The following is a 22,446-nucleotide window of genomic DNA, read 5'->3' on the forward strand; positions in this document are numbered from 1 at the left end:
TTAAATCAACATTCAGCTTTTATTTACAAGACGTCTGAGATGTGTACAGCAAGATTTCCTGAACCTGCTGAGGAAGGCCCAGAATTTCACAGGTAAAGCAGATGCAACAGCAGTACACGATGACTCTACAGCACGGTGACTGGTGCTAAAATTTTGAAGTCATGTATAGGCTGGAAGTTTTGTAGACCAGGTCTGAGGAGAATATTGTGTCAGTTATAGGAGAAGTGGTAGAGATCCTGTTTGACAGCCATAAGTAAGCCAGGAACTCCTCTGCTACCCCCAAGCCTTGAAGAAAACACCACGCTAGGAATGGCATCTTTGGAGCATGGGTGTGGAGAAGGGATAGTTCTAAGCAGTTGGGCATCATGGAGACTCCAAATTCTGGTGTAGCAATCTTGACCAACTACAAAGGAAAGGACAACAGAATTAAACACAACAGAATAAGTACTTCACACAGCTCTGCAAGATTATCATCACAGAAGCAGAAGGTCTATGGAGAAAAGCCCCGAGTATTTCTACAGCGACTAGAGGTAAAATGCTTATCAATACTTGACAGAACAGAAATTCTACGCTGAATAACTAAAAAAAGTGGGAAATATCTGCATTTCCTATTAGGCAGTAAAAGGTACGATAAATCAGTATTTAGAGTGCTTTCCTCATTATCAAACTCCTAAGCCAAAAAAAGTGAAGAAAAGCTCACTGTCAAATTAACCAGAATTATTCTCATTAGAGGTCACTGTGTTTACATTGACATTGTGAAACGTGGCTATACTTTGCTTCATTTATCGATACCTTTCCTGCCCCGATCTCAAGTAAAATAATCTCAGATTGTAGCCAAGTATATTCAAAATGAACCTGAGCGGTACAGACAGTTTGCAGGAGTTACGCTTACATGCCAAGGCTTCGCTCCATCACACTACCCACGTAAGCACCACATAAACAGGTACACAGTCTTTTGTCTCTCTCTATCAAGTCATCACCAAGTCCCATTTACATGTTGTTTCCCTGAATTTCAAAATCAAGTGTTTTTCACTCTACTCTTGAGCCACACTTTGGGAAGGATAACGGGACTTTTGCAACACACAGCAGAGATAAAGCCATTAAGCACCTCCCGGCGCTGGTTACAGTACATGTGCATCCATAATATTACTTCTTAATTTTCATAGTATATTACAGTATGTCTAAGGCTAAATTTATTCTGAATTTTAAAGAATTAACAGCTTTACAGCTTCTAACAGTTGTAGCTAAGAAATGCCTCTCAGACATAAGAAACTCACTGCCATGCACTCTACAGGTAGAAGGGGAAAAAAGTCAACACACCTGCTGTAAGAAGTCCTTCCTCCTCATTTACATGCAAAGGAAGAACAGCATATTCATTGTGATGACCTTTGTACTGTTTTACACACTTTGCTGTTCTCAGGTCCCACAGTTTTACCTGCAAAGTGAAGTAATTGTTTGAAAGAGGACATATTAAACAAAGCTGAGACAACTTGCTGGTTGATAAATAAGTGGATCTGGAAGAGGACTCACATGGGACTACCACCCAGTCCCCTATCACTCTGCAAAGAATGGGCATCCACCCTCGGGACTGGGATACGCAGCTGTCAATGCCCGTATACTAAAAGGAACAGAATATCCTAAATGCAACAAAACCATACCTTTCCAGCCATATCTGCTGCCATAAGATAATGTTCAGCCTCAAGAAGGTGAACAGATGTAACTGCTGAGTCATGGAAAAAGCGAATTGCTTTCCAGCTCTGGCTCTTTCGGTTGCGTTGACGCACATCAATGCTGAAAATCTCACCTGAACGGCAGCCATTGTACAGCACTGGTGTCTGGAAGAAGCAAAGAGAAAGAAGTGTACTATGTAACATCTGAAAGGATCTCATAAGTTATACAGACAGAAGCTATGTCAAGCTTTTGAGCAGTTGTTACATTATTTTACTAACACACATTAAAAATCAGAATTATTGCACACTGCAGCATTTTTCAGCCAACTCATTCAATAGCTGAGGTTCCATTCAAACCTCAACTATTTTACTTTAGCCATAAAAGTTCAGCTAGGTAAGCAGGAACTTAGTCTAACGTAACAGCAAAACAGGAACTGGAATTCTTATATTCTGATTTCACCATCCTCACTCTATCTTTGTTAGCAAGCCTATTAGTATTTTACAGAGGTTTTTCTCCTTCTTGATGGAGACAATACACTGAGTATTAAAAAAATGAGGTAATTTGCCAAACCCAAACAATTTTACAATGCATTATTACTGTGCCCTTTGTACTTCTTAAATTTCCTTTTTACCTCTGTACAATTAACAAAAATTACTCCTGTTGCCACAGAGTTTGGAAACAGTTAATTTTTTTTGTTGCTATTCAAGCATGCAGCATCAGACCTCATCAGCTCTGTTGTGGAACAGCTATCCAACACTAACTGTAATGACACCCTTACGTACAGCACGATGAGTTCCATCACAAACAGAACACGAAGCCCACCCACAGGGCAGCACTCTGAAGAAATGAGGAGTGTATGGTTCTTCTGACCTGTGCAGCAAACTGCTGTGCCAATACGTCACTACTGGTTCCAAAAGTCTGTTGATGCCCTGTCACTGCGTTGGTCACAAGAACTTGTCGTGTCAGGCCTAAGGAAGACAGTTTATGTTCGTTCAGCTGTAATTTGGGTAGCAGCTGGGAGATTCATGCAAGAAGTCCTTCCCACCGAGTTAGAAAGTGTTACTAGCCATGCTGATTACCTGTGCTGAAGCAGTTATCTGCTTGGGGATTCAGGCACCAAGCACAGGACCAGGCAGTGGACATCTTGAAGCTGCACAGGATTCCAGGTCTATCTCCTAGGAGACAGGAGCAACACATATAGAGTCCATAATATATTAGGACAGGATGATAACTAAGAAAGCTTCTCTAGATTTCCATACTTCCAACGTTTCAATCGGAAGCAGAAAAAATGTTACCCACCTAGTGTCCCTATGCTACTCAAGAGACAGCAAACAAAAATTTCATGATTCTAAGCTGAAGACCTACTGTCTATATAGATAGATGACTGTGAATCTTATTCAGTAGTCAGAGTTGAGCATTGCAGGAAAAAGAAAAATAACAGTTGTCTTACAGCACTTAAGAAAGCCATTTTTTGAAGACAAGTGGGGTAGAAACACAAAACATTTAGTTTATAAAATATAGTTTAGCCAAAGCCAAAACATGTAAGTTCTCAGCCTGCCTTTAAAAAAACCCAAAAACCAAACAAGTCTGAGTAAGTAATAGTACCCTAGATTTGACCCTTACTCACACAGTTCCTGCACAAAGTCTACTAGTGAATGTAAATTTGCAGTCCTCATTTTTTTACTTCCTTCATGGCATATCCACCACAATCAGACATATCAGACAGCACAGGTGACATATCTAAAAGCTGGTTTCAGACAGGTTAAGTTCTACTTTGCTCCCACTATCTATTTAGCATGGTTCCCTCAAACCAACAATTTAGGAGAGTGAAGTAAGCCAAGAAACTTGGAAATACCTAAATCTGTCAATAGGAAATACTAGACAGGAGGACTTTGGTGGAACTCAGGGCATGTGATTATGGTGAAGGGGTTAAAATGTTCTTCAGAACAATTTGGCTTCAGCAACTCCTCAAGTTCATGATAACTCTATGCATCTTTTCTTTCTTTTTTTAAATGGAAGCAGAAATAGCATGACATCAAAAATTTAAAATAGGTCCATAACTCTTATCTATCACAGGTTTCCTCTGTATAAACTTAACTCAATGTCTGAATGGAAACCAGCTTGGAGGACTGTACCGTGTGACTTGAAGAAGCATTGTTCTGACATCTAAGAAAGTCCAATTAATAAACTCCTGCCCCAAGAACATTGAACAAACAAAGATCCAAAGATACAGTTACAAGCATCAGACTTAAGACATAGAATTCTCCAAATCAATCATGCTTACACACAACTAAGCATGAGCTTGTTCAAGGAGCTACAGGCTGAGACAATTACCAGCCTTCCACCTTGTCATTAATCCACTGAGAATACCTGAGTATCTACTATAAGAAGGGATTCTGCAATGATTCTAGATAGTCTACAAGGAAATCTGAGTAATTCTTAGTGCTGGTTACAGGCCAAGCTACTAATGAAAAATCTCAAATATTTACTTCACAAGTCAGGTGTTCTCCTGCTGAAGTCAAGTATTACATCAGCAGCTAAAAATAAACTAGTGCTTTGACTACTACTTGTTAAATAATTCTTACAGTAAAGTTCTTCAATCTCATCACTTCTTAAGCTGTTTCAGACTTCCTAAGTTTTACAAGGATACAACAGTCTCACGAGCTACTGAAGAAAAGTGTGGAAATAACCTTTCCTTTGTGCTCTTTTCATACGATAACTGCTATCGAAAACTGGAATAAAACACACCAACAAAAACACCCTACCTGGGTTAGTGCTGCTGAACAATGATGCTGGAAGCAGACTGGCACAGCCCGGTGTTTCTGCAATTCCCATGAGACACAGCTTGCTGAATTGAGTTGAGGAAAACAAAGATTGATCTAGAATGGAACAGGCTGCTTAACATTCATAGCTGGGGAAAGCAAGATACTCTGACACAACTACAGCTTTCTTTTGAGACCTTTAATGTGCCTTACAGTTTACAATTAAGTCTTGACTCTTAATTTCTTTCATGGGAAAGAGCTAGAAAGGACTCAGATTCTTGCTTGTGTTTTTCTGGTAGTGAAAATACAAGATAAGAAGAATACTAAGGCATCTTTCTAGTGATAAGAAAAATGCATGGCAGACATGGATGACTCTTCTTTACATGCTGATGACACTGCATTAATATAGATCTGTTTTTCATGGAGAGATGTTGGAGAAAGTGGTGCAAATTGGGGAAGCAGGGAAGACTCACTTTAGATAGAATAAAATACTTTTTCAGTGGGACAAATCTGTGACATGACTAGAGAAAAAACACCAAATAACCAAACCAACCTCCCAACTCCTAACCAACGATGAGCAAGCCTGATGAACTCCTGCCACCTTCTGGATCAGTACTGAATTGCTTGGCTTTTCCCATGAGCCATTACATACCTATCTAATTTCCTCTCTTTTGGCACTTTAATAGCACATCTGTTGCCCACCATCTCCTATGTTAAAATCGCCTTTTATTCCTCTCTTGTCTTTGCACTGCCTATTACTGCTTCCTCTACTACACCATCAACTTTCATCTTCTGAGACACATGTGCAAAGCACATTCTGAAAGTTGCAGGGCACAATGCCAATGTATCACTCCCATTCTCCTCTCACCCCAACCAATATGGGAATGGTTTACAGCAGAAACCAATCGACTCACTTTCAAAGAGATCCACTTTCAAAGATAAAGTTTGTTGCCTTGACCCTTTCTCTTGTTCTTTTGACCCAGACAATTTCTAAAGATCAGGTCATTTTGGATATTGCAATCTACACTACTAATGAAGTGTAACATCTCCAGGACAGGAAACAATTCTACATGTATCTGTAACAGAACCATACATTCATCTCACTAGCTCAAACATCTTTCAATTTTTATAACTTTCTCAGTTTTCCAGAAAACCTAAATTCTGGGGCATGAGAGGTCTTCCCCTAAATCAGCTCTGCTGCGCAGCACGTACAGGCTTGTGAAAGCTGAACTGAAATTCTTTTAGAAGGATATAAAACATGAGAATCTGGATGAGTCAGCGATGCCCAGCACACAGAATTCGCCTTCAGATGCAAGAAAACATACTATTTTTGTGATCTCTTATTCAATTTATGAAAGGGTATTTCAATGCAAAGATGACAAAGCAGGGCACAGTTCCTTAGCCCACTAAATAGCCCAGTAATGAGACATGAGCATTTTGGTCTCATACTCCTCTTAAAGGTAACAGACAGAGCAGCATTGAGAAATCTACCCAAACATTGACTGAGGCATCAGCTGCTTCCTATTATTTAAGGGATCATCCTTAAAAGAATCTGAGCATGAAGAGGTTACAAAATATTCTTAATTTCCAAGGATAAACACATTTTCCCAAAATTATTTTAAGAAAGAAGCATGCAAATCTTAGTAGTTTCTGGCCCTCAACATCAGTTTTGTCAGATACAGACAAGTGCAACTCTGAAGTAAGCATGATCCTTGGAAGCTGGTACTTCTACAATTCATTTGTAGCATAACATTCCTGAAAATCTGCACTGGTACTGAGGGCTTTCATCTAAGTTTACTGTGATTCTGCGTTTATCCAAACTTCACATCGCTACATTCTTCCATTCTCTCCTTCTAACCCCTGCCCAACCCTCATGCATTTCCACCTGCGCCTCCCAAGAACAGTGTTCTCAGAAAGCAGCAACTGAAGGAAGCAGGAACAGAAAACAGTACTTTGCGGTTTGTGAAGTAGAGGTTGTCATACATTTCCACAGTGAGAGACTCCTTCCCCAAACCACTGAGGTTGATGATACCATATTTACATCCTCCATGCTCTACATCATTCACAGTGAATATCCGTTCACAAGCAACATCTGCCTGCAAAACAAAAGCTTACTGGTCACACTTACTGGAAAAGACAGCTTGAGGGAGCTGCATTAGGTCTGAAATGAAACAACACATTAATTCTGATCCCTTTAGCACCATTCGCTTTCCATTCATCTCTAAAAACAGTTGCCAATGCCTTTTTGTTTGCATGCACAGAAAAAAACATGAGTAAGAAAAGCAATTAGTCCTTTAGTAAAAAGGATACTTGCTCCAGAGACCTTTCCTACACATGTGGTACTACCAAAACTAGTAGAAACCGCTTTCAGATCACAAGATGCAAAATGATTACTGCTGTTTAAAAAGACTCTCTGGACATAGGCTTTACAACTTCCCAAATTCTCTTCCATTTTCTTCTTTCTCTTAACCCTCTCCACCCCCCACCTCTGGCCCCACACTAATTATCTCTTCAATTCCAGTTTATTTCCAAGAAAGCATGATGAACGAGTCCAGAAAAGAGCAACAAAGCTGGTGAGGGGGCTGGAGAACAGGCCTTATGAGGAGCGGCTGAGAGAGCTGGGGTTGTTTAGCCTGGAGAAGAGGAGGCTGAGGGGAGACCTCATTGCTCTCTACAACTCCCTGAAAGGAGGTTGTAGAGAGGAGGGTGCTGGCCTCTTCTCCCAAGTGACAGGGGACAGGACAAGAGGGAATGGCCTCAAGCTCCGCCAGGGGAGGTTTAGGCTGGACATTAGGAAAAAATTCTTCACAGAAAGGGTCATTGGGCACTGGAACAGGCTGCCCAGGGAGGTGGTTGAGTCACCTTCCCTGGAGGTGTTTAAGGCACGGGTGGACGAGGTGCTAAGGGGCATGGTTTAGTGTTTGATAGGAATGGTTGGACTCGATGATCCGGTGGGTCTCTTCCAACCTGGTTATTCTATGATTCTATGATTCTATGATTACTTTCATATCCAACCTCTTCAACATTTTCCTTTCTAGGAAAGGAACAGCCCCTTCCTACCTGTTTAAAATGACAAAGTATAGACTTTGAGAACTAATGGAACAGGAATAACGCATCTTTGGAAGCAAAATGTGACCTGTGAGATTTGATTACAAGATCCTGAATTTTCACTGACAATAGGCTCTCTCTATCCTAAAGTCTTAACTGTTCTCATAACATACCACAATTATTTTAAAATTGTTGGTTCCAGCAACCGAGGAATCTGGACGGTGGATTTCTATCTTCCTTCTCTGCATGCAGTTCACTTTTAGTTCATGGACCAGCCTGTAAAAGCAGGTGGGGAGGGCAAGGAAAAGAGAGGAATTCAAGTAAGCCTAGGTTTAACGCCAATGAAAAGAATTCTGACCAGGATATCCAGAACCGCTTCTTAACACAGAAGAAAAAATGCGTGAACAACTAGCATGGTGCAATTTCACTTATATAATCCAGGAACGAGCACATCTTCCACATTCATGGGAGGGGCTGGAGCACCTCCCATAAGAGGATAAGTTGAGAAAGTTGGACTTGTTCAAGAGAAGGCTCCGAGGAGATCTTCTAGCGACCTTCGAGGACCTGAAGGGGGCTACAAGAAAGCTGTGGAGGGACTGTTCACAAAGGCTTGTAGTGATAGGACTAGGGGCAATGGCCATGAATTGCAGAGGGGCAGATTTAGACTAGATATAAGGAGGAATTTCTTCACTATGAGAGTGCTGAGGCACTGGCACAGGTTGCCCAGGGAAGCTGTGGACACCCCACGCCTGGAGGTGTTCAAGGCCAGGTTGGATGGGGCCTTGAGCAGCCTGGTCTAGTGGGAGGTGTCCCTGCCCATGGCAGGGGGGTTGGAACTAGATGATCTTTAGGGTCCCTTCCAACTCTAACTATTCTATGATTCTACGATGCTATGATTCTACGATTCATGGAATTTCATCATGTTACTTTGAACCTCAGTACATGCTCAGTAGCAGAAATAACACAGGAAGTCATTAACTTGCCCTTCTACATTGTTACTGAACCTAAGCACAGCGATTCTAATGGGAGGCAGGGGAACAGTCACGTCAGTTGAAGAGTATTCATGGAAAGAAAAGCAGCACTGTATTCATAAAGCACAATATGGCAAACCAGCATATATAGGAAAAAAAAGTGAAGTTTTAAACTCCAGTTTATCTGAAATTGGGAAACCTCTTCTTCATTTTAATTCTCATCACTTGAGTAACCCAATTATAACAAAACATAACTATTACTTTTTTTTAGAAATAATGTGATGTTCTTCATCCTAAGTGGAACAGTAAGAAATACAAGAAACCCGACAGGAACAGTTACACCAGGAGTAGAACTTGATATTGTACAGAAGACAAATTGAATCATTATACCTGCAATAGCTTCTGGGGCTCAGCAAACCCAGCTGCCTTTTCTGTAACAGCACAGAAGAGTTCAGTCCAGGCCTTGTTGTTTTCTGGAAGGGAATAACATGGAAGTGTACTTGATGATTTGCTTGTTTACAATTCAAGTATGGCTATGGGTCTTGGGTGTTTGAGATATTTAGGCAACTTTTTTCTCCAAAACGCACTCTAGCACCATCTCCCTGGTCTAATACAATCAGTGGACAGGAAAGAGGTGTGAAGTCATCTTTTGGTCTACTATAACACCTTAAATCCTTATTATAGAGCAAAACGTTCTACCATTACATCATAAGACTGCTATTAACTACACTACACTAAACTATTTTTTTTAAAATCTCATGCAAACTCTTTCTGGTGAGACCAAAGGATAGAATACTTCGCAGAGCTACAGAGTAAGAAACCTTCTTGATAATGCTCTGACAAAACAAATATTCAAAAGACAAAACGTTCTTATCTGGGACCCTAATTCCAATATTCCAATCCCTTATTCCATAGCCAATGTCTCTATTAAAAACATAGATTTTGAAAAGGGATGTATATCCACAGTTCCCATTAATAGCAGCATGGCCAGCAGCTGTTTGGTACCTAGGAAACCTAAACTGGTCATGGAAACAGCTAGAACAACTAAAAAAAAAAAAAATCCAAAGCCAAACCAGCAGCAATACTTTCACAATGAAGACTGGAGAGCTGAATAGCTGGTTGAAGTGAGAAGTTCATTACCTAAGGAGAAAAAGTACTGCTCACTTCTTCTATATGACAGCACAATTAAGCAGAACTGTGATTTCTAAATTCATAAGACATGGTTTTCACGTAATTAAAAAGACATTCTTGTTACATATTTTACTAACATTATCAATATGCAACATCAGCATTCATTCTGCTGTAAGACTTTATTATGAAAAGCACACAGACTTTCCGTGCATAGGACCTTGATTTTACCTGTCCAAACAAATTCATCATCAAAAAAAAAGCTGTTTCCACAAAAATATCATTAGTATTGTTTCTTCAGGGTCCAGGAATACGATCAATACCTTTATTAAACATGTGGAGAACTTAAAATCAAGACCCCACTTTGCCAATTCAAGGCAGCGATTTGAAACCTGGCATGCAATGTCCCGACTCAAGTGTAACTGTTGGACAATCTGCAATTCTGAGCACGGCTCCTGTGACTCTACAAGTTTTTTTTTTTGTAATGACTTGCTTTCATTCCTGTGCATAACAGCCAAACAGAAAGCTTCAGACTAAAAATTCTCAGCAAAAAGAAACTTTCATTTCTTCAGACAGCCTAAGGAACTGTACCACAGCCAGAACTGAAAGGCTTTAACTTCTAATCGGTCCTGGGCCAGGGCACAATAAAGCCTAGCTGCAGTCTTTTTCAGAATGTACCTTCTTTTGTTTTTCTTCCTCTTCTAAGAGTTTCAGTCTTTTGCATTCCATCGCCTTGTACTGAATGCTCTCCTTGGTGAGTGGGTTGTAGTTATTATGTCCAGGCAGTAGGCGAAAGTAGCGGTTCTTTTCTGCATCATAGTAAAATCCTGGCAGTTCTTTTTAAAAACAAACAAACAAAAAACAACAATGTCAGAACCCAGGCAAAATGAGATGGAAAACTAAGTTTGTTTATTGCTCTTTAACATCCCACATCTTCATGGGAAGGTCCCAGCAGGTCTCAGGCAGACGAGCACGATACAGACTAGGAATAGATGACAGCCACTTAAAGGGAAAAAAGGTTTGTTTATAGTTTTCAAATGCAGTGCTTTACACAGGTACAGAAGAGATGTTACCACTGACCAAGATGAAATTCAGACAGATCAGAGAAGCAAAGAGAAATTTTGTTGCAAAACAAAAATGGCCTTTCTTCATAAATCAATTGTGAAGAGATACTCTTGGTTAAAAGAAGTGATAGGGCAGTACCCCACCTCGCACCCCCCCAAAAAAGAAATTCATAACAAGGTATCACCCAAACCAATATAAAAGTATTCACTTCCCAGAACAAGCCACTTTTTCTTCCAACATACACAAAGGGTTTAGATACAATCAAGAGTACATTTGGACAATACACAAAGGCTCCTTCTAAAGATGAACTGGGATGAGAGAAACATTCAAGTTTAGTGCTTCACTGCCTCAGTAAATTCAGAGGCAGACAGGTATAATACTTTGATGTATTCATAATGGAACATTGTCTCAAAACAAAGGATTTAGTCAGAAGAGACGAGTGTTAACATCTTCACTTCAAGAGTTTTTATTTAAACCTTCATCTATTACCAAAAATTGCATTTGAAGTAACCTCTTTTTGCTGCTGTTTACAATTCAGCTCCTTGACAGCATCAATTAGGTTTTGGCTTAGCAACAAGTAACCAAAATTTCTTCAGATTAACAAAAACATAAAAACAGTGAATGAATCAGCAAGGTTTGTAAAACCACACTGCACTTAGCATACAGAACCTAATTACCCTGCAATAAATGTTATGCAGGATACACCTCCTAACATGCTCATAACCTCTTAAGCACAAAAGGGTGATGGACAGAAAGGTCTCTCTAAACTCTGACTTTGTCTGTTATACAGCCACTGGTGTTTCAGGACTCTTCTGTTGTGAAGAAATACATGTTCCCACAGGCTTAGCTTTTGCTAGTGTTGTTAAATGAGTCAGAAAACCAGTGCAAGCAGGACATCTTGCTCAATAGCACTCCTAGTGCACCAAGCCTGCTTGCACCAGTCGACTCCCTGATAATGAACAAACATTTAGCAAAGTCTACTTCTTACAGACTACAAAATACACTTAGGGCCTAGAGAGACAACTTCTGCTTCACTCTGCTGAAGTGGTAGATTGTTGTCTCTTTTAAAAGACTGAATAACTGAGTGCAAGTTATAAAGTTTAATATGCTTTCTTATTTTCTTGGCTTATTTAATGTTTCTTTTGAAAGATGTATTTTATAACATCTTCAGCAGATTTGAGAAAAGAAATGAAGTTAATTTTCTTCTCAGAGCAACGTTTCTGTAGGGAGAAACAGAATTCTGTTTTTTTCAGTTTATATCAGCTTGGCTAAGCACACAAGTTCTCAAACAGGAAAAGCACTCGTGAGCTGAAAATGCATTTGGACCTGCTCTCTACATCCTCACTACATCTTTTTACATCACCTGCTGTTACTTTTCTCTACAGACGTTACTGCTTATATCCTTCCTTTAACATTGTATTATCACAGCAGCTACTACTGCCTTTTTCATATGGTCAGCATAGACACTGATTTTTAACCAATAAACACATTCTCTTACCTGGTACTGCAGAGTTCTGTGTTAAACTGGATGAAGAAGGATCTCCACTGCTGCTGGGGCCTGTATCCGCTGGGGTCTGTGCTTCCTCCTGTTCCTGCCTAAAAAAAATATAGTAGTGTTGCCTTCAAGACAGGTTCACAATTGTCATATGCATCTTTCCCACAATCCAGAAAGCAGCTTGTTATTGACATTAATGGAGCACATTTTTCAGGGCTGCGAAATGCACGCTGTATCTCCACACACTAAACTACAAACAGGAAACAGTATAACTATTTGGCTTAAAAACCTCTCAAGAACATTAGATACCACCACCTTAAAAGCCGTAATTATTTGTTAAAACATTAGAGGTGACTGCTGATTCTGGAAGTGCCTTTAACTCTTTTCAGTGAAAGATTTATTCTGGGAATTTTACTGTATTCTCTAATTAAAAGAAAAGATCGCCCCTCAAAGCATGTAAATCTTCACAGCATAAAGCAAGAGACAGCACTGATATCAGGTCAAAAGTATTTTGCCATTCCTTTCATGACAAGAATTTCAGTGATGAGGTTCAGAAGCATGCAAAATAAACAAAAGCTTTCATAAACTCTAAGAAAGAAAAGTCTCCAGTTTTATAATAAACACTGCAGTTGACACGGTAAGTGCAGTTTTCTTTTTTAAGAGATTTAAATGGGTACATTTGGTACAGATGAGCAGAATTCCACAATGATCTTTTCCAATCACATGTACAATTCTTGCTTTTTAAGACAGATCTTATTACATGTCACCTTAAAAGCATTAGGCCAAGGTGTTTTGCAAGAGTCTTTATTCATTGAAACAAAGAAATGCTAGTTCTAACACCAGCTCTACTGCAGTTTACTTATACAACTTCGAAAAGAGTTAAAGGACATAACCCACCTAAAAGCGAAAAAACACTCCACACCAAATCCAAGCACTTCAATTTACAGCTTTTTAATAAAACGTTTGATGTTATAGTCACTGAATGAGGGTCCATTTGCATTTCTAACTCTTCTTACACAAATACAACTAACAGTGCAACTCATATATACTTGTGTGCGTCTCTCTCTAAAAATATATTTTAAAAAATGCTTAGAGCATTAAAGCAAAGGATTGGCTTTTTTTTCTTTCAAGAGGCAGTAAGGGAGGAACACGGGAAAGAAAGAGCCATAAAAATAGCTCAAACACAGGTAAGTATAAATTCTAAAGTTTATAATGTACAGTTTTCAAGGCCGATTATTATTATTTCAAGGCAGTGGATTATTTCCGAGACATTTGCTAGATGTGCTATTATTACCACATTACTTAACGTTCTTTCAAACATTCAGGAAGATCCTTTTATGACAGGTTTTACACACAGTAGACACTTAGGTATAAAATAACGGGGCAGGTAGAATGAAGTACTTAAAAACATTTTTTTTCTCCGAACTATCTTTGCATATTGAAAGCGTATTAAGAGTTTATGGACAATCAGACACACCTGAAAGGACTACCTCATGGAACCACATCTCATTTAAAAATCAGTATACAGTTGTGAACATGTGCTAAATCTCCAGAAATCAATGCAATTCCATTCCTACTAGGGAGGACAGGTATACTAGAAGCACTGTCCACTAGATTTTAAAATGGCAACGGTCCCAGTTCTAGAAAGCCACCATTATGCAAATTCAACCGGGCATCACATCTGCCAGCTTAACTCATGCTGAGCAGAAGCTGCATGTACTTGCCTTTCAATACAGTTATTGTGACTGGGTCTTCCATACCGATGGGGACGGTAGCTGTGCTTCCGAGTGCTCCATCCATGTTTCTCTTTGCCTCTCCAGTAATTTCTCTTCATTTCTATCTATAAAACAAAAAGTCACACATAGAATCATAGAATAACCAGGTTGGAAGAGACCCACCGGATCATCGAGTCCAACCATTCCTATCAAACACTAAACCAGCACTACTTGCCTGGAACAGTCTGACATAGAAACATAGAATAGTTTGGGTTGGAAGGGACCTTAAAGATCATCTACTTCCAACCCCCCTGCCACGGGCAGGGACATCCCACTAGATCAGGCTGCCCAAGACCTCATCCAGCCTGGCCTTGAACACCTCCTTGAACAACTTCTCCAGGCAACCTGTGCCAGTGCCTCACCACTCTCACAGTGAAGAACTTCTTCCTTATATCTAGCCTAAATCTGACCCTCTGGAGTTTATACCCATTGCCCTTAGTCCTATCACTACAAGCCTTTGTGAACAGTCCCTCTCCAGCTTTCTTGTAGCCCCTTCAGGTACTGGAAGGTCGCTCTAAGATCTCCTCGGAGCCTCCTCTTCTCCAGGCTGAACAACCTCAACTCTCTCAGCCCGTCCTCCTATGGAAGGTGCTCCAGCTCCTGGATCATCTTTGTAGCCCTTCTCGGGACCCCTTCCAACGGCTCCATATCCTTCTCTACATATGTAGAGGATGCCGGAGCCGGACGCAGTACTGCAGACGAGGTCTCACAAGAGAGGAACAGAGGGGCAGAATCCCCTCCCTCGCCCTGCTGGCCACGTTTCTTTTGCCGCAGCCGAGGCCACGGTTGCCCTTCTGGGCTGCAAGCGCGCACTGCCGGCTCACGTCGAGTTTCTCATCGACCAGCACCCCGAGTCCTTCTCCTGCTGCTCTCAACCACGTCATCCCCCATCCTTAAACGCACAAGATGGTCTCATAACGCAGCCTCTTTCCACCCAGAACTCCGCCGCGGCCTAGTGATTAAAACCACGGAAGCGCCGAGGAAAACAAAGCCAAACGCTTTCGAGCCCGAACGGCATCGGATCGCGAAGGAAAGAGAGGCCAAACAGCACCGCCATCTCGCCCGCGGCTTCGAACGCAACCAGCCCCGCTCCTACCGCCCTCCCCGCCGGCCGGGAGCCTCCCGGTACTCACCCCGCAGCCAGAACCACCCGGAGCGGAGGCGCCGCCGCGTCCTGAGGCGCCCCGCGATGGGCAGTGAGCCGCCATGGCCGACCGCCGCCTGGGCGGGGGGGCAACGAGCGGGGCGGGGCGGGATGGGGGCGTGGGGGTGGGATGGAACCGTGTGGTTCAACGAGGCCAAGAGGAAGGGTCTACCACTAGGTCAGGGCAATCCGCAGTTGCAGGACACGATGGGGGTTGACGTGATTGAGAGCAACCCAGCAGAGAAGGGCTTGGGGTGCTGGGTGATGAGAGGCTGGACATGAGCCGGCAATGTGCACTCGCAGCCCAGAAGGCAAACCGTGTCCTGGGCTGCATCAAAAGAAGCGTAGCCAGCAGGGCGAGTGAGGGGTTTCTGCCCCTCTGTTCCTCTCTTGTGAGACCTCATGTAGAGTATTGTGTCCAGTTCTGGAATTTCCAACATAAGAAGGAGCTGTTGGAGCAGGTCCAGAGGAGGGCTACGAAGATGATCCAAGGGCTGGAGCACCTTCCATATGAGGACAGGCTGAGAGAGTTGGGGTTGTTCAGCCTGGAGAAGAGGAGGCTCTGAGGAGATCTTAGAGTGACCTTCCAGTACCTGAAGGGGCTACAAGAAAGCTGGAGAGGGACTCTTCACAAAGGCTTGTAGTGATAGGACTAGGGGCAATGGGTATAAAACTGCAGAGGGGCAGATTTAGACTAGGCATAAGGAAGAATTTCTTCACCATGAGAGCGGTGAGGCACTGACACAGGTTTCCCAGGGAAGCTGTGGCTGCCCCATCCCTGGAGGTGTTCAAGGCCAGGCTGGATGGGGCTTTGAGCAGCCTGATCTAGTGAGAGGTGTCCCTGCCCATGGCAGGGGGTTGGAACAAGGTGATCTCTAAGGTCCCTTCTAACTCAAACCATTCTGTGATCTGTATGACGGGAGAGGCTTCAGTCTTCTGCACTTTGGGATCTGAAGCAGTGGGGTTGCAGGGTGTGATGGGGGAAGGAGGCAGAGGTGTTTGTCTCTGAGCAGTGGGGTCACGGTAAGGTAGCACTGGTTCCTCTTCTGGGTCCCTCATTCGCTAAAGGCCATGCTTTGACTTGGGGGAGCTGGAAGCTGAGGGGAGCTGGAAGCCAGTGCAGCCTCTCAGCATCTCTCAAAAGCTTGGGAAAAAAATGTGGAATCATCAAGGTTGGAAAGGACACCTAAGATAATTTAATCCAACCATGAGCCCAATACCACCGTGCCTACTAAACCATGTCCCGAAACGCCACATCTATACATTTTTTTAACACCTCCAGGGAAGAAGACTTGCTACCACTTCCCTTGGTAGCTTATTCCATTGCTTCACCACTCTTCTGGTAGAAATTTTTTTCTAACATCCCTTGTTGCAACTTAAGCCCATTTTTTCTCGTCCTATCACTTGTTATTTGGGAGAAAAGAGTGGTGGCTCTAAAGTGACCCTCCTTGCTGAGACCCCTTGAGGATTAAATAATATTTAAGCCTTCCTCTGCTGGGCAGCAAACCATTTGATGGATGTTATTGAGGCATTAGTCCTAGGATGTCTTTGGGAAGCATGGGGCAAACAGGCAAAAACTCAGGGCTGCAGGAATCGGTAGCAGGAAATGCTGTAACTCCTCAGTTGGTCAGCAAAAGCTGAAGGAGTACCAAAAGGATGTAGTGGTAACTGCCATCTCTTTGTGGTCATTGTAAGACACACCTTCATAGTCTTTTCCTTAAGGTGTCCTTAAGCTGGTTTTGTATAGTGGCCTTCCTCCTCCCCTCCCTGCTTGTACAGCATCTAGGAGTTACAAATCAACACCATTATGGTACAAATGTTTATTTGTCTAATTGATGATTAAGGTTACAGAAAAACTTGAGCAAAAAAAATGTGGAAAAACCAAGGTTTTAGCCTTTTTCTTTTGAAAAAGTTGGGGAGTTTAATGTCACTTTCATTTTTTAAGTAAGAAAATGCCATTATTGGGAAAAGAGACAGTGGATTTTTACTTGTTCCTCTGAATGTTTAGACCTTGCACAAGTTTGCTATGGGTACTTGTCAGTAGCGTAGTTTTGGGGGTTATTATTTTCTCCTGCCTCTCACTCACTTGATCTGTGTTTTACCTTCGAAATGCATAGTTAAAAATAGTGCAAGTAAGTATGCCCTTAAAGATAGAAACAGCTGGAGAATTTACCTGCAGCTTGTACAGTTTGTGAGCTCTGTTTCCTTGTCTTTATGAGGCAGACCACCAGCATGGTTAAATTCTAAGGCATTTTTCATTGATTAGGCTTTTTTCCTATAGTAGTTTAGTGATATTAATCTTCAGCTTCTGCAAGATAATTTTGGAGTGCCTGTAGAAAGCTGCATCAGCAGCCCTTGCTGTGAACTGTTGTTAGTACTGCCACCGGTGTAGGTCAGATTCAAAATTACAGTTTATATAGTATTGGTACTTGATGATCAGTAGGTAAATTTGATGCTGATACACCTATTGGCAGGATTCTAGGCAATGCTTGATGGTTATGATGGCTCCCTGGTATATGCCTTCTTTCAATTGTCTTTAGCACTGCTGGTGATACTTGGAGACCGGGCAGCAGCTGTGTGGGTGTCTGCTCAGAAGGGGAAATCAGAGAGACTTAAAACTGAGAGAGAAGGGAAGGCACTGAAAACAGTGAATGAAGCATTGGAGACAAAACTGGAGGCAGAGCGGGCACCTATGCTGATAACTCAGAAGGCACGGGTGATGTGAAAAGGGCAAAGGAGATTTTGCCAGGTAGCTTAGAGGATGCTTATGCATGTGAGCAGAGGCTTACATTACAGCTGCCCCGTGGTTGTTGAGCTCGTAGGGAAACTTGTTTTTCGAGTTTTGCAGACCAGGCTGCTGATATGGCAGGGGAAGTGGACACCTATTGTTGGGATGAGGGGGTGGTGAAACCTGATTCACTGTCTCATCCTGCCCCCAAGCTCTGACCTCTGATTAAAATAGAGGTTAGTTACGAGGGAAAGATTATCTGAGCAAGAAGTTGAGGGACTCTACAGACCAGGAATTGTTTTGCCATTGGATGCAGACCCAGAGGCCAAGTGTGTGGCTGGGCAGTGGGGTGCTCTGGGTGAAACAAAAGTGTTTGGATCGCCACTGCTAGGCAGTGGTGAGGGGTGTTGCAAAACCTGTTTTTTCCAGTTTGGAGTATGAGGCTCATTGTTTTTGAGAGGAGGGAGCGGTGAAATTAGGTCCTACTTCCAATTCTGATCCCGAACTCCAACCCCTGATTATTATTAATGAAGGGGTGGCAGAACTTGATCCTGTGCTTGATGCAGATCCTAATTTCAAACTCCAGCCCCTAATTATTGTTGATAAGGGGCAGAAGTCTGATACCTCGCTGTAGCGAAAGCAAATGCATGTGCCCTAATGGAGCTGGCTGAGTTGCAGGCCATGCTTTGTGATTCTAACAGTGCTTTGCTGGGGTGGAGGAAATAGATTCTTGGAGCAGGATGATGTGATTGCGATCCCTACTCCTGGGATCAGCCACCTCACTGGAAGCATACAAAAGGCAGTTTGCTTGCCGTTGATGTGTGCCCTGATGCTAATGTTAGCAAATCCAGGCAAAGTTATTCTCTTCTTAAGAGATGTGCCTGACTCCTTAAGGCTTTGCAAAGTTTCACCGAGTCAGTTAGGAATGGGGGTTCCCTGATATTTAATGGCTGGTCTGCTCCTATCTGACCTGCATTGGTTGGCAAAAAAGCGACAGCCCCTGGACAAAAGCCACCCCCCACCTCTTCGAGAAAAGAAAATGCCTGCAGCCTATTTAGCAAAGGGAACAGAAGCCGCTACTTCAGCTCTTGTTGGTAAGATTACCAGTCCTCCAAGGCTAAGAAGTGGAGCTACTTTTAGCCAAGCCAAAAAGCAGCCAGTGGGCTTACTTTAGACGGCTCACAGAAAACAAACAAGGAGATTAATTGGCTACTTTCCCCCTCGGCAAATCTAGATACTGCCCTGGACAGCCTGTCCTGGTGAGTCTCTCAGAGTTTGAGAGGCACCCCATACTCTAAAAAACTTGTTCTAATGCCACTGGAACCAAAGCAGTTGCGTTAAGAGCTTGTGTAACTTTGTATGCTTACTGTTTGCATTATGAGATGCAGCAGTTCTGTATGAATAATGTCAAAGTTTTTAGGTATTTTTTAATGTGAAGTTCTCAAACGTGGAGCTCCCAAACCAGCCCTGGCCATCTGGGAGGTGCAGCTGCCACCGGTGCTGCTGGGGTTGGCGATGCGGGACCAGAACCCATCAAGTCCAGAAGAGGGCAGGAGCGCCCTTGCACAAACCCGCTGTCTTCTGGCTCTGCACGGAGTTTCTTTTGGACCTTTTTTTTGCACCAAGTATCTAATTCCTATAAAAATCAATTTAGAAAGCAGAAGTACACCAACGAATCCCTTTGCAACACTACTTAAAGTGAGTTTATTTGTATTTATAGCTCTAAAGTCCAATGTTACATGTTTTAACCAGACTTCCCTTCATGTAAGAAAATAAAGCTTCTTTCCCCTGATGCTTTGTCTCCCCTGCAGGCTGAAGGTCATGAGAAAACCCTGAAAAGTTGGCAAATGAAACTGAACTTTCACAGTTTACATCATTGCATTAGCTACGAGTTTTTTAAAAGCCCATACTTCTGGCTGTTAATATGGCAAGGAGCACTTGTATGCTAATAAGTAACTCCTGGAATTTTTTTGTTAGATTCTGTATATATCAGCTCTTAGAATCATAGAATCACTAGGTTGGAAAAGACCTTTGAGATCATCAAGCCCAACTGTACCTGTCCACTAGTAAATCATATCCTTAAGCACTTAATCTGTCCATCTTTTAAATACCTCCATGGATGGTGACTCAACCACTTCCTGGGTAGCCTGTTTCAGTGCCTGATAACCCTTCCAGTGAAGAAATTCTTCCTAATGTCCAATCTGAACCTCCCCCACTGCAACTTGAGGCCATTCCCTCTTGTCCTGTCACCTATGACTTGGGAGAAGAGACCAGCACCCACCTCTCTACAACCTCCTTTCAGGTAGTTGGAGACAGTGATAAGGTTTCCCCACAGCCTCCTCTTCTTTAGGCTAAACAACCCCAGTTCCCTCAGCCAGTCCTTGTAAGACTTGTTCTCCAGACCCTTCACTGACTTTGTTGCTCTTCTCTGGACTCGTTCCAGGACCTCAATGTCTTTCTTGTAATGAGGGGTCTAAAACTGAACACAGTATTTTATATAGTATTAGTATTTTAATAAATTCGTATGTATTTTTTTTTAACTTATCAGTTGATACAAATTCAAACTGTGCTCTGAGACCATGTCTGCTGACTCTTCCTTTCAAGTATCCTTAGCAGTGCCAAATAGTCTGGTCAAACCTAGTCTCCTATTCAGTGCTGTTCCTAATGTAAGTGTACAATTTACTGAATTTTCTGCTGATTAATGAATTATTCTTATCTCTCTCTCTCGTGTTTTTTTTTTTTTATTTTTGCTGTGGAGTCAAAAGGAATAAAAGGAATAAAAATTCTCAATAATTTTTATGTAAATCTTACCAGAATTAAGTCCAATTTAAAAATTCTTTAGGTGCTTAGGAAGTTTTCAATAAAAGACATTAATGAAGAGGTATGTGGCACTGATAAAGGGACTTGATGGCTTCTGATTATAATCAGAAGATTGAGGGCAGTGTATGCAGGCATAAGTGGACCTTCCACTTGTCGTCACTGACTCTTTCCCATGGGAGGAACAGGTGACTGGGCTAGGTTTGGTACCTCAAGGACCGCGTGTCATGTCCTGTGGCTGCAATAGCCCCGTGCAGGGCTCTGCTGCTCCTGGTGCCACTTGGAGCTAACTGGAAGAAACAAAACAAAGAGAATCCCCAAAAGACAGCAACAAAACAAAACCCCAGCCTTGAATTCTATTAGACTTTGAATGAACAGTTGCAAAGAGACTCTTAAAGAAACTCCTGTTGACTCTGATTCTGAAGGGATGTTAAAATCCTTTTTTGCTGTAAAAAGAAGGGTTTACTTTGCCATTTTAGTTCAGATTTGCTATTCCTGTGATGTAGTGCAGGCATCTGTGCACCAGCTAGTTTTGTAAGTTCCTGTTCCAGAAATGGCTGCACTTTAATACTACATTTGTCTCCCAAAACAGCATGCTGTCTCTCAGATGGCAAAGTGCTAGGTATCTGTGAAGTACTTTTGAACATTTTTGATATTTTAGCTAAACATCTTAAATATGATTCATGTGCAGTGTGAACAGTTACCTAATGCTTTAAAATGTCTTTTTTTTGTTTCTTGGCTCCTGTCATTATTACTCATGAGCCCAATCTAATTATTAAATAATGTAACAATATTCACCTCTCCTGCTGGTAGTGTAGTTACACATAAATTGTGTACATACACGTAGATGAACATATCTCCGTCTACAAAACCATGTAATTCTTTATATGGGTGGAGAGAATACTAATTTGAAGGCATGAGATTTGCAAATAATTTTGACCAGAGAGGTGTTTCTGCTCTGCCGTGTTTTCTGTGGAGCTGTAGGTCTAGTATCTCTAAGTTCAAAACAGAAATGTGGCTTTTTTTGTTAATATTTTTAGTGCTTTTGTGAAATCTTTTTTTTTGGTTAAAGATCTTTTTTTTTCTTTGCACATGGTAAAATGATCTGTCAAGCAAGCAGGGATAGTAACAAGACTTTTCACTGCCAAAATACAGACCTGGAACTGGACCTTATAATCCTTGCAGAGGCATTGTAGACTAGAATATCCTGATGGTGTTATCTTTGAAGAAACCTGTGTTCAATGATGCTGACCTGCCTCTTCATGGGGGAGAAACATAGGACCTGCACTGAGAGGTTAAGTTCATGATATAAATGTCTTTAGTGGCAGCTGGCAGTTTGTTTCATTTTTGCTCCAGACAAATTTGTTCAGCTTATGTGTCTCTAAAAATCAAAATGCTTGCAGTTACAGGATTGATTTCTAGCCTCGTATTTAAAAATTACCAGTGAAAGGAACTGGTCAACATCTCCAAGGAATTATTTTCTTTGGGGATCAAAATCCTGTGTGCTCCTTCATATTCTCCCTTGTCTGCTTTGTATGTAGGGTTGTGCTTTTATACAGAGAGAGGTGAACTGTTTAGCTTTTGCACATCAATAGCAGATGTCAGAACTCTGTCAGTTGATTTCCCATTGGAAGAAAAATTGGTGACATAGACCATAGGAATCATGTTTGTGGTAGATTTTTTAATATATGTTAAATACACAAGGCTTTGAACAGATCTAGAGATTGATGATAATACAGCAAAAAATGCTTCTCCAGAAATGTCAATCTGGAAATCAGTGTTTTCCTTTCAGAAAGAAACACTTTGAGGTTTATAGCAACTTAACTAAGGACAGAGTATCAC

At 41.8% G+C, this 22,446-nt stretch overlaps 1 protein-coding gene across 2 annotated transcripts; it reads right to left on the reverse strand.

Annotated features, from left to right (window-relative positions):
* Positions 1-15,118, reverse strand: DCAF4 (DDB1 and CUL4 associated factor 4). 2 transcript variants are annotated; one of them, XM_069858267.1, is made up of 14 exons: positions 15,049-15,118; positions 13,861-13,980; positions 12,144-12,237; positions 10,259-10,416; positions 8,843-8,925; positions 7,655-7,757; positions 6,386-6,529; positions 5,687-5,736; positions 4,437-4,516; positions 2,751-2,846; positions 2,542-2,639; positions 1,659-1,835; positions 1,321-1,435; positions 1-403 (listed from the first exon to the last, which is right to left on the reverse strand). In XM_069858267.1, the coding sequence occupies exons 2-14, from the start codon at positions 13,972-13,974 to the stop codon at positions 210-212; spliced, it is 1,506 nt and encodes a 501-aa protein (XP_069714368.1). In that variant the 5' UTR covers positions 13,975-13,980; positions 15,049-15,118; the 3' UTR covers positions 1-209. The 2 variants fall into 2 exon arrangements, with proteins under 2 accessions (XP_069714368.1, XP_069714369.1); XM_069858268.1 differs by lacking the exon at positions 15,049-15,118 and adding an exon at positions 15,012-15,029.
* Positions 15,119-22,446: the final 7,328 nt, after the last annotated feature.

The sequence above is a fragment of the Phaenicophaeus curvirostris genome, chromosome 5, assembly GCF_032191515.1.
Source record: "Phaenicophaeus curvirostris isolate KB17595 chromosome 5, BPBGC_Pcur_1.0, whole genome shotgun sequence".
Taxonomy (NCBI): Eukaryota; Metazoa; Chordata; class Aves; order Cuculiformes; family Cuculidae; genus Phaenicophaeus; species Phaenicophaeus curvirostris.

Coding starts and splice junctions, on each gene's coding strand:
- DCAF4 (XM_069858267.1), bottom strand. CDS start 13,974: ATGAAGAGAAATTACTGGAGAGGCAAAGAGAAACATGGATGGAGCACT. Junction 10,417..12,143: donor ACAGAACTCTGCAGTACCAG/GTAAGAGAATGT, acceptor GTTTTTAAAAAG/AACTGCCAGGATTTTACTAT. Junction 6,530..7,654: donor ACAATTTTAAAATAATTGTG/GTATGTTATGAG, acceptor TTTGTTTTGCAG/GCAGATGTTGCTTGTGAACG.